A 15,116-nucleotide genomic window follows, 5' to 3' on the forward strand; every position below is an offset into this window, starting at 1 on the left:
CTCAGCTCGCTCAACAAGTTTGAGCTTTCTCACAGGCTCACAAAGCTCTGTTTCGTCGCGATAGACTCGCCCATATCCCGTCACAACCACATTCGTCTCATTGATAAGCTTACCCGAGACACCACCACATCATCACAATGGGCGCCCAGCAATCCAAGACCGAGCCTACGCTCCACGAAAAGGCGGTTCTCGAGCGCCTTCAAAACCTACAGGTTCAAGACCAAGATGACTACGTCGAAGTCACCAGTGACGCCGAGAAGGCCTCCATTGGACCGCTGATTAGAGATGCTGAAGGTCTCCCGCTCCACGTACTCGAGTCGTGGCAGGCCGCCATCATCAAGGACCCCAAGAACAAGTAAGAGACTATCCAAGTCGAGATCCGGTTCCTGTGCATCCGAAGAAACTAACAAAACCCACAAGGCTTGCCCTCACAGCTCTTAGCTCTGCGAACCCGCGCCAGGTTCTTACCTCGTTGCCGACCGAGATCGCAGACCAGCAGATCTACAACGTCAAGATCCCATTCGAAGGCGACCCCATCACAAACCAGCGCTCCAGCGGTCGATGCTGGCTCTTTGCGTCCACCAACGTATTTCGAGTTGCCCTCATGAAGCGCTTTGACCTTGAGAGCTTCGAGCTGTCACAGCAATACCTCTTTTACTGGGACAAGCTCGAGAAAGCCAACTGGTTCCTCGAGCAGATCATCGATACCGCTACGGAGGATCTTGAAGGCCGCGTCGTCCAGACCCTGCTTAGTGATCTGGTATCCGACGGTGGCCAGTGGGACATGGTATACAACCTGGTTGAGAAGTATGGCCTCGTGCCCCAGACCCTCTACCCCGACAGCTGGAATGCTATGAGCTCCGGTATCTTGAACAGCCTCGTCAAGACCAAGCTTCGAGAGTTCGCACTCAGGCTTCGGGCCCTAGTCAACTCCAAGGACGGGGTTTCTACCGCCGCCATCTCCTCAGCCAAAGACAAGATGCTGCGTGAGATCTCCCTCATCATGACTCTCCTGCTGGGTCCACCCCCGAACCCCGAGGAGGCCTTCACTTGGCAGTACAACGACAAGAACGGAAAGGCCCACCAGCTCAAGACCACCCCCAAGGAGTTTGCCAAGAACATCTATAGCCCAAGCTTCCCCGTCACATCCAGCACCGTCAGCGGCATGATCTCACTTGTACACGATCCGCGCCACGAGCCTCTATCCCACCTCTCAGTCTCCCGGCTTGGCAACATTGTCGGTGGTCGCGGAATCAGCTATGTCAACGTCGACATCGACACTCTCAAGGGCGCATGCGTCAAGATGCTCAAGGCCGGTCTCCCTATCTTCTTTGGCAGTGACGTAGGCCAGTTCAGTGACTCCAGGTCTGGCATCATGGACCTCAACCTCTACAACTATGAGCTAGGCTTCAACACCAGCCTACTCGGTATGACCAAAGCACAGAGGCTGATGACGGGCGAGAGTCAGATGACTCATGCTATGGTGCTGACGGCAGTACATCTTGACGAGCAGACGGGTAAGCCGGTCCGCTGGCGAGTGCAGAACAGCTGGGGCACTACTGCCGGAGACAAGGGATGGTTTGTCATGAGCGATGCATGGCTGGACGAGTTTGTATACCAGGCAGTCGTCGACCCGCGTGTCCTCAGCAAGGAGGTTCGAGATGTGCTCAAGAAGGAGGCTATTGTCCTGCCGCTGTGGGATCCCATGGGCTCACTTGCCTAGAGAGGCTTCCACCCCTGGGCAAGTATCGAGGCGCAATATCGAGGGCATGGAAGTGATCGTCGAGAGCAGAGTGAAGGCCATGGCGCGCGGCAAGCGCCCTCAAGATCATGCGTAGGTCTGGGTTGCTGACCGTGCTGATGTGAACGCATAGACCGCGAGTCAGATAGAAGGGCAATGGGAAGCGGGCTGTTGGAGATACAGGACATATGATGCAGTATGAGCTGATTCAAGGATCATGACAGCGATAGGCCCCAAGAGCCTACGCCGTGGAGGACCCTGCAGCCTCACCGCGACGAATAGTATGCTTAGCGACAATGAATGACTTTCTCTCTTCTTCATCCTCGGCTCCGGACTCGGTCATACATCTCGTAGCGCACTGCCAGACTGCATTCAGGGCAAGCCCTTCCCCCGCAAGGACCCGCCGTCGAAGTTGTCACGAAGCTTCTACGCGAGCGGTGCAACGGATGGCGTTGATCCGTCGGTGCATCCATCTATTGGCAGAGCGTAGCGTGTCTGTATGCCACGCCGCCTCTGCCCTCACCGAGCAACTGACATGACCGATCAGCGGGGTCGGGCCAGATAGATGCCCAAACTCCCAAGGGCGGATAATATCGTCCTCTAATTCCGCACACTTGGGCACCTCGCTGCGGAGTTAAGCCCCGTCTGAGCTTATTCGTACAGCTTCGGTCATTCCAGCCTCAAAGAAGCATTCTGTATGCACAGGTGACAATAATCACATGAGCACCCATTGCAATTTCTGCGATCATCGCTTGTGCCCCAGGGCGAAGAGTGTGCCAACTCATCATGCTCAACCGACAGGTTGCCCGCAGACCCCCAACAGCTTGCTTGGTGAATTCGCGAGCCGCGACTTGCGAGGGTGTTCCTTGCCCGGCGGACCGGGATAGTCCTTCAAAGGCCGAGCTAGCTGTCCCTGCCCAACGCGAAGAAGAAATCAAGTTTCTAGGGCGTTTCTGCTGTGGATCGGTTTGGAACTTCTCTCGGATCTTGAAGCGGACGGACCCTGAAGCTGTGAAGGCAAATTCCAAACAGTGATCACACTGGAGGTCATCCTGCTGGGGGCCCCGTTGGCCAGACGGGCGGTTTGACCTTCTCTTCTTGGCGGGTAACGAGTGGTTGTAACTCGGTCTGTGATCAGACATTCGGCCTGAGGAGGGGTCACTGCTCCCTGGCAAGTCGACAGTGTGGTTGCTCGGGAGGGCTGCGTGAAGTCATGCTCGCAGGAAGGCCAATGCGTAGTTGCAAGATAGATAGCCCTGCCTGCGTTGCTGAAGAAACTATCTCGATGCAAGAGTCTCCGCCCAGCTTCGGACGTGAGGCTATCTAGACGCATACGAGCGAGCTGCCACTTGTCAGTGAGTGTATACAATCCGGAACATTCTGGCCGGAATAGGCCGCAGTAACCGACACGGGGCGGAACGGGATAGTATTTGATCGCATAACTCGTCAAATCCTGGAAGACCTGGTTGGATGCTGCTGACTGGCAGTGCCGATCCGATGAAGTTGGTGATGATGCAGTCGACAGCGGGCCGTGTGCAGCGCCGATCTGCAGTGACAGAGTCGGGGGCAAAGGTAACCTCTTGGACCTCCTGAATATCCCCAGACACACGTTAGGACACGGACACGACTACAATTGGAATATCCAACGTGGAGCGGCCATCTGCGGGTCTAGGATCGAGTTGGAGGGGCTGCCATGTCAGAACCCAGACAGATGTGTGTCTGTGTACCGGCCTTGCATTGAGATTCGAGGGGGTGGAGGATGAGATTTGAGATTTGGGATTTTGCCTCTATGCCGGCTCATGCAACCTCGCTGGCTAGCAGTTCTGGGGTTCTCCAAGTGCCCCGAGGCCTCACTCGATCGAGGCGGCGTTGGGATTGGGTATCTATCAAAGGAAACCAGTGTGGCAGCCCAAGGACGGCCCGTCCCCTGAGCTGATACAATGACAGCGCGACGAGCAATGCCTCGTTTGCTGGGCGCTTGGGATAGGGTGAGACGCCCCCTCTCGGCCAGTGCTGGGTTTTTGAAGCGGCGTGGGCGCTTGGAGAGAATATTCTTGACGAAATGGATTGGATATGAGAGCAGGCGGGATGCGGTGATGATGCCGGTTGGCCATGCTGAGTAGAGGGGGTGATGCCCTTGGCGATGATGATTGTAATTATCGAGAAGGAAGTGTGTGGTGTTGCGTTCTGTCGTGGGTTGGGGGGATGGATATGGATGGTTTCCTCTAACACGCGGCTCCAGGAGCACCTTCCGACTAAAGCGCCTACCACAAAAATAATCCAGCCAAACAGAGAAGGAACCAGTAGCATAGTTCTTTCTGGCTTGAACTTGAGGGTGGAAGAGGAGGTGATCACTGGGGCATAGCCCAATCCTTCGTCTCAGCCCGAGTGTCAAGACAACACAAAAGCCACGACATACGCTGTATTCAGAGCCTCCATTTTCTGGATTTAAGAACATTGATTCCCTCCCAGATGATCATCATATGCTCAAAGGCTACTTCCCTCGACACCTTGCACTACATTGCTATCAATACTCATCCAGCTATTGATGTTTGTTGCTGAACCTATACATCCTGGTGGGAGCCTCACCACATCAACTGATTAAACTTCTATTCACTCAACCTACCCTTGTTTCACTTATCTTTGATGCGCCTAGGAACCAGCACATATTGATCAACATCCGCCTGCAAAACAAGCCAAACCTCTCGTCTTTGCCAGACCTCTTCAGCCAAACAAAAAAACAAAGCATTGGCTTGCAGGTTTGGGGGCATCGCCCTCGTCATTGTCCTGCACTAGGAGAATCATCAGTCATTCAGTCAGCATCCATCGCGTTGTTTTGACATTCGCCACGGACAACACACAGGAACCCCCAGACACACGAGGATCGCAGACTGAAATTGGACACGGTAACTGGACAAGCTCAAGGGGAGACGTCATTGCCCGCCAGACGACACCAAGACGACACCACCACCACCAGGGTGCGCCGAGGCCGAGGCCAACGTTACCACCGCCAATCTTATACCGAATCCTACTGGACACAGGGTTGCAGAGCCTCAAGAGCAGAACACCGGCCGCCCTAGCTCAGCACTTGTCCTCTTAGCGACACGAGCTATTCGCCCCGAACCCTTGAGTTCACGAGGTCCCTGGCCCCATCGTCGACGCCCAATCTTGTTGACGACGCGCTGCACCTTGAAAATCCCATCCCCACTACTCCGTCGAGTGGTTTGGCAAAAGACATCGCGTTCGCTTTGCCGACGTCTATTGTATCCACCGACAGGGTCCATTGGATCCATACAAGCCCAAGTCCCATCCTCAGCCCAAGGTTACCCTTGGATTTCTAAGTTTCCGAACAACGGGATCTGGCCGACTCAAGGTTTCGTTCGGCCGGCGCCGTCGCTGCTACGTATCAAAGGAATTCGGACGCTCGCTCATCTGGAAGCCCAGCGAAAAGCCCGGTGAGGCTAAGCCAAACCAGTCAGCTCCGCTTAGACGCGGACGGGATATCCCTGGAACTCTATCAAGCCTTGGATCTTGTTAGCATTGGCGTGTGCGGTTTTGAGGCGGCACCATAGCAACAGAGCAGGAGCAAAGACTCGATCGAAAGTGCTACAGGATACGAGAATCAAGAAACCAGAGACAGTGAAAAACACAACAGGCCGATCCTGTACCTGTACGACAACTTCCTGCAGGGCTACCACCAAGATACGCCCGAGACAACAGGGCTGGCTACCTTGTGAGAGGTACCGACCGACCAGCTGCACCCTTCAAGGGACGGACCCTGCGGCTTGGTTGCTGACATTAGGTGGGTGACGTTTTTTGTTCCTTTTTCCGAGATCCAGTCCATCCATGTCTGTTCTAAACCCACCCACCATAATCGTTTCCAAGAACGGCTCTTGGGGTGACTTTTTCCTGACGCCAGACTGTAGGCTCCACGCCACCACATGCGATCGTCATCGGCATTCCCACAGCCTCTGCAACTGCGCGAAAGACGTTGGGGTTACCGGCGGCACTTTTAACGACTCTCTGGGCCCAGGTCCCTTTGCCTGAGTCGGGGACTGGTTTCGAAGAGGAACCTTGCTCTGACAAAACATCACCAATTGTGTCCTTCTCCGGTCTTCCCCCCTCTTCTCCGCTTCTGCATCTCGTCCCAATCTCTCCATAATTGTCTCTTTTCTTGTTCTTTATCGCCCCTCACAGGCTCACCCCACCTCGGCGCCTCTGGTGGTGGACTGTTTCGGTGTGTTTCCCATCCTCGTGGAACAAAGGAAGTTCGACTGCCAAGACGTGTCATCGTCTCTTTTTCAACCCAAAGCCTGGTGTTGTCCGAGGAAATTTCCTTTCGTTGACTGGATAATCAAGGATCACCGGGAACCGACATCGACTGTTTCTGGAGACGGCCAACAACCATAACTGCCTTGACCACGCACCGACCAACCTTACACCGCAGGAGTCCCCTCGGGCCTGTCCTGCTCTCGCTTCTCTTCATTCACCTATCGGCCTCGATACGTTTCTTCATCTGTCGTGAGAATCTCTTGATCCCTGCGTCATCTTGGCCGCCGTCGTCCGATCTGGGCACCACAGCTACAGCCACAGCACAGTAGGGAAGGGCAAGGCACCGACGACACCAAGTGTTACTCTCGGAGTGCTTCCCTGCCTGAGCCCGAACTAGCGACGGAGATCTGGGCCGGGGCCTCTTATTAACCACCAAACCCCGGACGATACAATAACCAAAAAACTGATCCTGCGACGAGCACCGACCAAGCTTGACCCCTCCCTCACGTGGCCTTGGCTTTCACCGACCGGCATTAGGTATCCAGAGCAGGTTGCCGTCATTCCGCTGCCACACACAGATACATCCTGTAATCCAACTCGACTCATTACGGCGCTCGGGCTCCCACGCTCTGTCACACTCTGTCCGACGTTTCTCACAACTCGACTCGGCTTGTGTTCTCTTCATCTGTACTCGCTGCCGGCTTCTAGCAACTCGCTCAATTGAGGATCTTCTTGGCTCGCCCTCAACCCTGGGCCGCCCCACGTCATCATGACAGACCGGTATCGCGGCTACTCGTCTTCTGGACGAGCTGCCACTTTCTCGAACCCCGCGAGATCCTCGATGCCCTCCAGCATTGGGTACACTTCTTTGTACGCCGGGGACATGCACGTCATGCCGGCTTCCACCCGCCAACAACCCTCAACGACACCCCGAGGATATGTGACGACAACGTCTACGGCCCCGGCTCCTAGCACCACCACCCGAACCTATGCTGTTACCCAAGATCCTCGCTCACACAGGCCAACCACTCGAGATGTCACTCGCTCACATCGATCCTCGACTCTCGACTCAGCCAGCCGGCCTCCGGTCATTGTCATGACCACTCAGCAGAAGGACCGACCTAACGGTACCGCATCCCAATCTTCCAATGCTCGTTCCGGTAGTCCCATTCGAGACGAATACCGGTCCAGCGAGGGGCAGTTCTACACCCAACCTGCCTCATCCATACGTTCACGCGGCACAACTCACTCCTACGCCGACCAAGCAGGGGGCGACGAGTATGCTCGCACTAGAGATCGAAGCGACAGCTTGGTACGCGATGACCCCTACCGTGGCTCTCGCCAATCTGCCATCTACCACACCAATCCACGGCACAGCTCCAGCACCGTTGACTATGGAGATGATGGTTACCAGTACACCAATGCTGGCGAGCTGGTTCGCTATGATCTCGACCATTCAGGCCCACCCCGGTCACGAAGACGGGAGAGCCTCGACCGCGGGTACTATCGCCCCAATATTAACTATAACGCTGATCAGCGGACACTCAACGTTGATACTAGCCCTGACTTGAACCGCAACTACATAACCACCAACTCAACTAGCTCTTCCAGCAATCGACAATACGAAAATCGAGGGGGACCACCCCCTAGCACCCGAGGATTCGACAAGATCCGCGGGTACGACGCTTCCCGAGAGGTCCTCCCAGCTTCTCCCCTTCCCCTGGACTCCAGCGTTACCAAACTGGAGTCTCCTGTTGTGGCGACTACCGAGGTGACTCGACGTCCCCGTCCAGTGTCCCTGTATCAGGAGGGCCCGCCAAGGTCTACGCATCATGATGATTACTACCGCAGCCGCGAAGATGAGAGGAAAATGCGAGAGTTCCGTGACCAGAACGACTCTGAGCGCACCTACGAACCCGAGCGCACTTATGAAGTCCCATATTTTCACGATGACAGGGTCACTACTCGCGGCTTTGGTATTCGAACTGACTCTGATGACTTTGATGATCGGCGAGACCATCGTCAAGAGCCAAAGAAGCGCTCCGATGAGGAATTGCCCCGCGAGTCCGAGTATGACCGTGATGATCGACGCAGAAGCAAGGTCGAGTCCAAGGACGGCCGTCGGGAAAGGCGTGAGAGCAAGAGGGGAAGTGATGATGATGAGAAGGAGCGTACCCGATTCCGAGACAAGGTGGCCACTGGCTTGGGTATTGCTGCAACTGCTGTTGGACTTGTGCCCTCCGTCAAGGATGACGACAAGCGGGAGAAGGAATCAAGCAGGCGCAAGGGCTCGGACGACGAGCGCGACCGTGAGCGCAAGCGTGAACGGCGGAGAAGTTCAACGACCCGCGAACGTCCGCGAGTATCAGAGCGAAGCCGATCGAGGCCCCGGGACTACGACCGTGACAACAATGAGACAAGCCGCCGAAACGCTGATCCCCGCAAGAGCGGCGAGGCAGTCATCTCATCCTCTGACTCTGATGAAGCAAAGAAGCCGACAAGACGACATCGCAGCTCGAGTGCGTTCAACCCCAATGATGCCTCGGAGCTGAGACAGCTCAAGGATCAACTTGCCGCCTTGAAGACTACGGAAAAGGAGAAGGAGAAGGAGACACCAGTTGTGATCAAGACCAGAACTCGTTCTTCCTCACCTACAAAGGAACCAAGAAGTATTCCGGAAGCAAAGTCTTCCAAGGACCTTCGAGCTCCGCCCGATTCCAGGCTATCATCTTCTCCCAAGGAGGAGACTCGCGGGCGCGAGACTCAACAGTCCCCTCCCGAAGAGAAGCAAGTTCGCGTTGTATCACCTCCCCGCGAGAAGAAGGACGAGAAGCCGCTCAAGGGCATCTTGAAACAGCCCAAGGTCAGCTTCCCGGAGGAGCCAAACCCCATCCGTGAGGGTGTCGCACCTCACAAGGAAGACAAGAAGGCAAGAGAAGCACCGCCAGGCGCAAAGTGGACCAAGATCAGCCGCAAGGTGGTCAACCCTGAAGCCTTGACTATTGGCAAGGAGAGGTTCGAGGTCAGGGATGACTTTGTTATTGTCCTGCGTGTCCTTAGCAAGGAGGAAATCCAAGCATATGCGTCTGCGACGCAAGTTTTGCGAGGTAAGCTGAGCCGCCAAGATACATATACACCTTTTCCATACGGATACTAACTTTGGGGCTTAGAACGACGACGCCGTGATGAAGACGACGAAGATCGTGATCATGGTGATGATGAGGATAGGCGCAAGCATCACCGCCATCGCCGTCACAGAGATGATGAGGAGGACTGGGACGACAAGGACCGAGATCGCGAACGACGTCGACGACACAGAGACGATGATGACTATGATTCCCGGTCTAGGGACCAAGATCACCACCATCACCACCATCGATCCCACCGAGACCGCGATCCGGTCCTTGAAGCTTAACGCTAGAACATGAGCCAATTTCCATTTTGTTGAGCCTATGATGACGTTTTTAAGCGTTGCATGGAATGATTTATACGATCGTTTATACATCAGATGTTGGCATATATAACTATCAACGAAGCAAGCAAGCAAAAACAAGCAAGCATGTTGGGCGGCTTAGCGAAGGCATTTTTCGGATATAAAGAAAACCAAATAAAAATTGGGTTACGGACGGTTCCTGAATCTTGGTCATGCGGTCTCTAAACAGCGTTGCGTTGCATTGCATTGATGGGAAGTGCTCGCAGATGATATGATGGAGCTGGAGGTTCCTTTCCTTTGACGGGCGTTGGGTTTCAATGGAACGGCCCGAAGCTGTCTTTTTGAGTTTGAAGCTTGAGAGAAACGGTTAGCGGATTGAATGACACGTCACGATTTAGGCCGTAACGTTGTGTTTGGCGCTGGCGCTTGTGGTGGCAAATGGGTGATGGCCAAGGTGCCCGTGGAGGAGTGTGGGTGGTGATGGTGTTGGAAATATCTCGACATGATAGAGCAGAAGATCCAACCATCAACTCAAGAGATTGATATTGACTATAGCATGTGTGCGTGATGGCCGATATTCAGCAGGCAACATATAGTTGTCGTTAAACTACCGACTACCCAACATCAGTGGTTCCCATGCTCGTAGGTGTGGCAAGCAGATTGGTAAATAGAGAACCAATAATGACCCTTCTTGGCAAATAGAAGGTCAAAGCAACCAGTACCACTCTACCGCATGTCTCCATCCATCTTAGTAACTCCCAAGGGACTTGTCACATTGTTGAAAGGCATCAGTGACAGTGACTAGCAGAACAGCCTCTCCGGACTAGTCACTCTGGACTGCCACAACCAACAAACATCGACCCTGTTCCAGACTTGGCCTCAAACTGATGGAGGGTTGAGATATCGCCTAAAAGATCCTCGGGGTTACAGTGCTAGCCCATCTCAGTGACGGGAATGCAAGCAAACATCCATCCATCCAACACCCATCACCTCAAGCTTTCCCCGGTAAGCTTGGAGCTCCGCCATTCCTCAGACACACACTTGCCCAAGCCTTGGACAGGTCGATATTGGCTACCATGTCGTACGACGTACCGCAGCGTAGACTTGGCGGCCTGGGCAACGTCCTGAAGTAACGCCGCCGCCCGCAGGTTGCCTGCCTTGCAGTATAAACGTCGCGAAACGTGGTGGACGATACGCCGCTCTCGGACTCGGGCACCAGAGTTAGGAGGGCGCATGTAGCCGTCATATGACCTTTCATCATGAGACGGGCGAGTACAGCCTCCATTCCTGAAGAGACTGTGTCTGAAACCTCCTGGTTTCCACCTTGAACCGCATGAACCTGCAACGGACCGTCATCAAGGTAGTTTTGGTGGGGTGTTAAGGACCGATTAGCCCAAGCCGTTTCACGGCTGCCTTCCCATGGGGCGTCTCTATTGGTCTCTCTTGTCAACATGGGTAGTCTATGTGAAACGGATCTGGCATGGAGTGCATAGATAGATCTATCCGCATACAATCGCGCTGCGGGAAGGGGAATGCGGTTTGCGACACTAGTTCTGACGGTGAGACGGCAGAAACCAAAGCAGTTGGGTAAAGTAGATAACCTCTCCATGCGTGACGTCGAGTTAATATGAGACCAGTTGCGGCTAACAGTCGTCGGCGAGAATGTCCATCCGTTTCTTGTCTCCATTTCCGGCCATGATATGTGTAGTATGTAGGAGGCAGCCAAGTCTCTCCGTCATATCCCGCGAGCGCTGTAAGCGCGTCAAGCCAAGTTGGAGCAGCCAGAGTCGCAATGTTTCGACAAGACACAAGAGCAAAAGTCAAGTCATCTTGCTCGCACGTCCCAATAATAGCAACGCTGCAGCCACGGCTGAGAAAGGCACTGGCTCAACCGCCGATCTTGTCAAACTCTATTGAGCCGGTTTCCAGCAAACGGGCGCCGTGCTGTGGCGCCCCCTTCCCCCTTCCATCTCGCGCATGGCTTAATAGCTCATTGACAATCTGGACCGGCCACTGAGCCACGTCGTAAGTGGTTGCTTCGAGTCAAAATGTCTCAACTTGGTGGGTTGCGGGAGCGTTCCGCAGACCGCGGCAAGACGCCAACCTCACTTCACTTGACGCCGTGAACTTGGGCACAACGAGATCAAACGGGGTGGCTCGTCTTGTAGCCCATCCATAACTACTACATATGCACCGGATGTGTTGCAATGAGCTCAATGCCGCAGCCGGTGTGTATGTATTGTACTTGTTGAGATCCCTCCGCTTGCCCATCAGACACGTCTGTCCGCCTTCAACTCGTTGGAAATGTCTTGATGACGACGTTGCTGCTGCTGCCGCTGTGTTAAAGCTTCACCGACTTCCATCACCAATGATGTCTCAGCGGCAATGAAACGGGCCAAGTTGGTTCTCATGTCAAAACTTGGTTGGTTATGAGAGCTACCCGCATGGCGTCCGTGACCACGCATGTCTCTTTGCTTCTTCCTGTCCGACTCCGCCGATGAGACAAAGCGTAACCATCGGGGCAAGCCCTCGATGTCGAGGCCTCCACTTCCTCCATTTATCTCCCACCGTGTTCAGTTCGAGACGATGGTCTTGGGCCAAGTCTCGATGGACATAGGGTGAAGATTCATTAGCCTCGCGCTGCCTCTTCTTCGCCTAGCTGAGGCGCGTGGGGAACCAACAGCATGATACCCATCTCACGGGACCGTCTGTCAGAAACAGACTTGGATGACAGGGGTGGGAGCGCCTGAGTTGAACTTCAACGCGACAGTGAGACGCGCCCAGGCCACGAAACAGACTTGTCTTGAAAGCACGTACGTGCTGCGTAAGAACATACGCAGCCAGACATGGCGATCGCGATGCCTCCTTCTTTCTTTGTCATGCAAACACAACCAAGGCCATCAGTATCCGTGCGGTCATGCCGTCCCAACTTACAGAGGGAGCGGACCCGAACGTTCCTCCGTGTGAAAGAGAGACGGACGTGATAGTCTGGGCTCGGGGAAGCAGGGGGGGTCACAAACTCTCGGCATCGCGTAGCTATTACCGCGTAGCCCGTCTCTGGCATCAGAGCAAAGTCCCTTAGAATGGTCGAGACCGCCGATCATCATCCGCCAGTCGAGTTCGTCTCTCTTTCGACACCCAAAAAAGCGCAACAACGCGGGGGCAATGCACCACCACACGTGTTGAAGCTAACCACCCCGACTGCATCTGGCGGCCTGGTGGCTGGGCCAAGCACCTGCTTCTCGAAATAACGAGATCCTGGGCTGTGCTTAGAAACTCCGAGGGTGCTGGGCTGGTCCAAGCAGTGGCCGTCGAACAGCACGAAAAAGCAAACCCCAGGAGCGCTCGCTGGTTCGCAACTCGATGGGTGGTGGTGGTGGAGTCTTCATGTAAGCATGGCCTGCTTTTCTTTTTCATATAGGCCCCCCGGTCAATATCTTCGACATGTTCCAGGGGCATTCACTGAATCAGACTGAACTGACCTTCTCCATGCCATGATGCGGATCCCGCAGTCAAGCATTGTACCCCCCCAGAAACAGTTTATCGCCCTTCTCGATAGTCACTCAACCATGCATCGACCGATAGACTTGACAGCGCTTGTTGAAGACTGTCCGATTCGTGTGGTGGTTGAGGCGCTCTCGTCGGGGTATCCCCTGTCAATGTCAAGTTCGTGGTTCTCGAAGTTGTCCGCCGCGTATATGGTCTGGTACCATCATGATTGGCCGTTCCAGTATCAAAGCCAAGGACTTATCAACTCAACTCTTCGAGAGGAGGTACCACTGTGCTCTGGGGTGATCATGGCTCGTTCCTACCAGCGAGCCATGCATAAAGATTCATTAAAGGCGTGGGCACCTTTATCTTCCCATTGTATTGTCACAACGACAGGTCGTAAACCTTGAAGAAGGCTCAACTCGAGTCCTCGAAAACGTAGGGACCTACCTCCTTGCCCTGCCAAACGATCTAGATCATTCCCGTGGTGTTTCCTGCGAACCCTGGTGAACCAGATGGACAAACGTATTGGGCTAGGGACTCTTGAACCCCATCCGTTGCTTCGAGGTGCTGAATCCTTGCCTTGGCTTGATCTACAGATGAGACCCCAGCAACAACTGTCAACCTCCAGTACCAGGTATTCAAGCCAGGAGAATAGATACCTGATGCTCGAGATGAAGCTTAGACATCAATCATCCTCCGTCTCCCAAACGATGGCTGGAGGCCGCTAGACGGGTCCAACACGAGACGAAGTGAGGGTCCTTGAACCGAGGCGAACTGGATCTGCTCCGTATTCTCGGGCGGATATCAATCAAAGTCCACGGCCAATTTCCTTTTCAAGCCCCGGTGGGCCCGTCAAGGAGACCGGCAGTTAGGTTGGCGAATTAAACAAGCCTCGAGGAGACTGTTTTGGATATCAGCTCGGCCGGACGCTTGCTGTGGTCCAAAGCTTCTCTGCAACGACCCAGGCCAGGCACGCCAGGACTCCTGGTCAATCTCCATGCGCCAGTTCCCTCCGGGCCACCGTGGAAGCGGAACCCCCTTGCCGGCATGCTCACACATGTCGTCCTAATTAGTCTTCCGTACATCCCTCCCCTGTCCGGGGATGGCGGCCGCACCCCTTCCTCGCATCCTGGCTGTGCCTGGAGAATGTCAGACCCTGGTCCGGCCGGCACAACAGGGAGAAGCCACCAGTCTCAGTGCGGATAGCAGTGTCCCACAACAGCCGGTTGTCGCTTGGGTGTGGACAGAGTGTGGACTCATATCCCTGACCGACATTCCAATGGTGGAGTCTCTGGGAACCAGGCGAAGGATGCCGCTGCAGGTAAAGAAATTGGAGGCACATTGGCTCGTCAGATAGTGAGCCGTGATGGGTCATTAGACTGCAATGCTGCATGGCCGTTGTTGGCCGTATGCAATTCCAAGATGAAAGTGCAATGGGATGAAAGGGGTGAACGAGCGGCCGGCAGCTAGTGGCTGGCTTGTGGCGGGTGCTCTGTTAGTCTAGCTTCCTGGCCCCTGGACGAATCTGGTAGGGATCATTTGCTGATAGCCTTGGGTCTTGAAAAATTGAATCTGTCATGTTTGGCTTGCGAAGAGGTGGGCAATCTGGCTCCTGGGTACCGTTGCACTCTCGCTGAGCATGGCGGCAGAGGCGAGGCTATCGGTGGGCGATAAATCCCGACCGACACGCCAGGATGCAGGTCAAGCCTTAAGGTCCAGACGCCAGACGCCAGTGGTAGGGCTGCGAGGGTATGTGAACATCGTCAACAGGTCGTGGGCCGGCTTGGATTGACAAACGGCTAAGCTTTCCCCTTGCTCGATCGCACCGCACCGCACCAGCCAACCCATGGTCTCACTCCATGGATGACATTGCCGGGCTAGGATCCGTACAGCCTTGCGCAGTTTGACGGGTCGCTCTGTCAGTGTCAGTGCTAGCTACATATCCGCCTGCGAGGACCACGGACGGTGAACAAAGTGCAGAAAGATCGGGGATCAGTACGCGCTCCGTAGAGATGGCCCGCATTTCTCGGCCGCGACACAGCTGGGCATGCAAAGATCTGGTGATGAGCGTTGACAACGACTCATGGACTTCCCAGTGTGGTAATGGCGGGTGAAGACGCGCAGACCCGAGTTGCGGAAGCGATCCGGTCGTGGACGATAGCGCGAGTTCATTGAGCG

The 15,116-nt window shown here is 54.8% G+C and overlaps 2 protein-coding genes across 2 annotated transcripts; both read left to right on the plus strand.

Annotated features, from left to right (window-relative positions):
* Positions 1 to 137: 137 nt before the first annotated feature.
* Positions 138 to 1,723, plus strand: NCS57_00402600 (Cysteine proteinase 1, mitochondrial; the record flags this gene model as incomplete). The annotated part of the gene is made up of 2 exons (XM_053054002.1): positions 138 to 355; positions 421 to 1,723. 2 exons carry the CDS (start codon positions 138 to 140, stop codon positions 1,721 to 1,723), a joined length of 1,521 nt encoding a protein of 506 aa, XP_052916162.1.
* Positions 1,724 to 6,782: 5,059 nt separating this feature from the next.
* Positions 6,783 to 9,428, plus strand: NCS57_00402700 (uncharacterized protein; the record flags this gene model as incomplete). Its single annotated transcript, XM_053054003.1, has 2 exons — positions 6,783 to 9,120; positions 9,184 to 9,428. 2 exons carry the CDS (start codon positions 6,783 to 6,785, stop codon positions 9,426 to 9,428), a joined length of 2,583 nt encoding a protein of 860 aa, XP_052916163.1.
* Between the last annotated feature and the right edge of the window lie 5,688 nt (positions 9,429 to 15,116).

The sequence above is a fragment of the Fusarium keratoplasticum genome, chromosome 3, assembly GCF_025433545.1.
Source record: "Fusarium keratoplasticum isolate Fu6.1 chromosome 3, whole genome shotgun sequence".
In the NCBI taxonomy this organism is placed as follows: domain Eukaryota; kingdom Fungi; phylum Ascomycota; class Sordariomycetes; order Hypocreales; family Nectriaceae; genus Fusarium; species Fusarium keratoplasticum.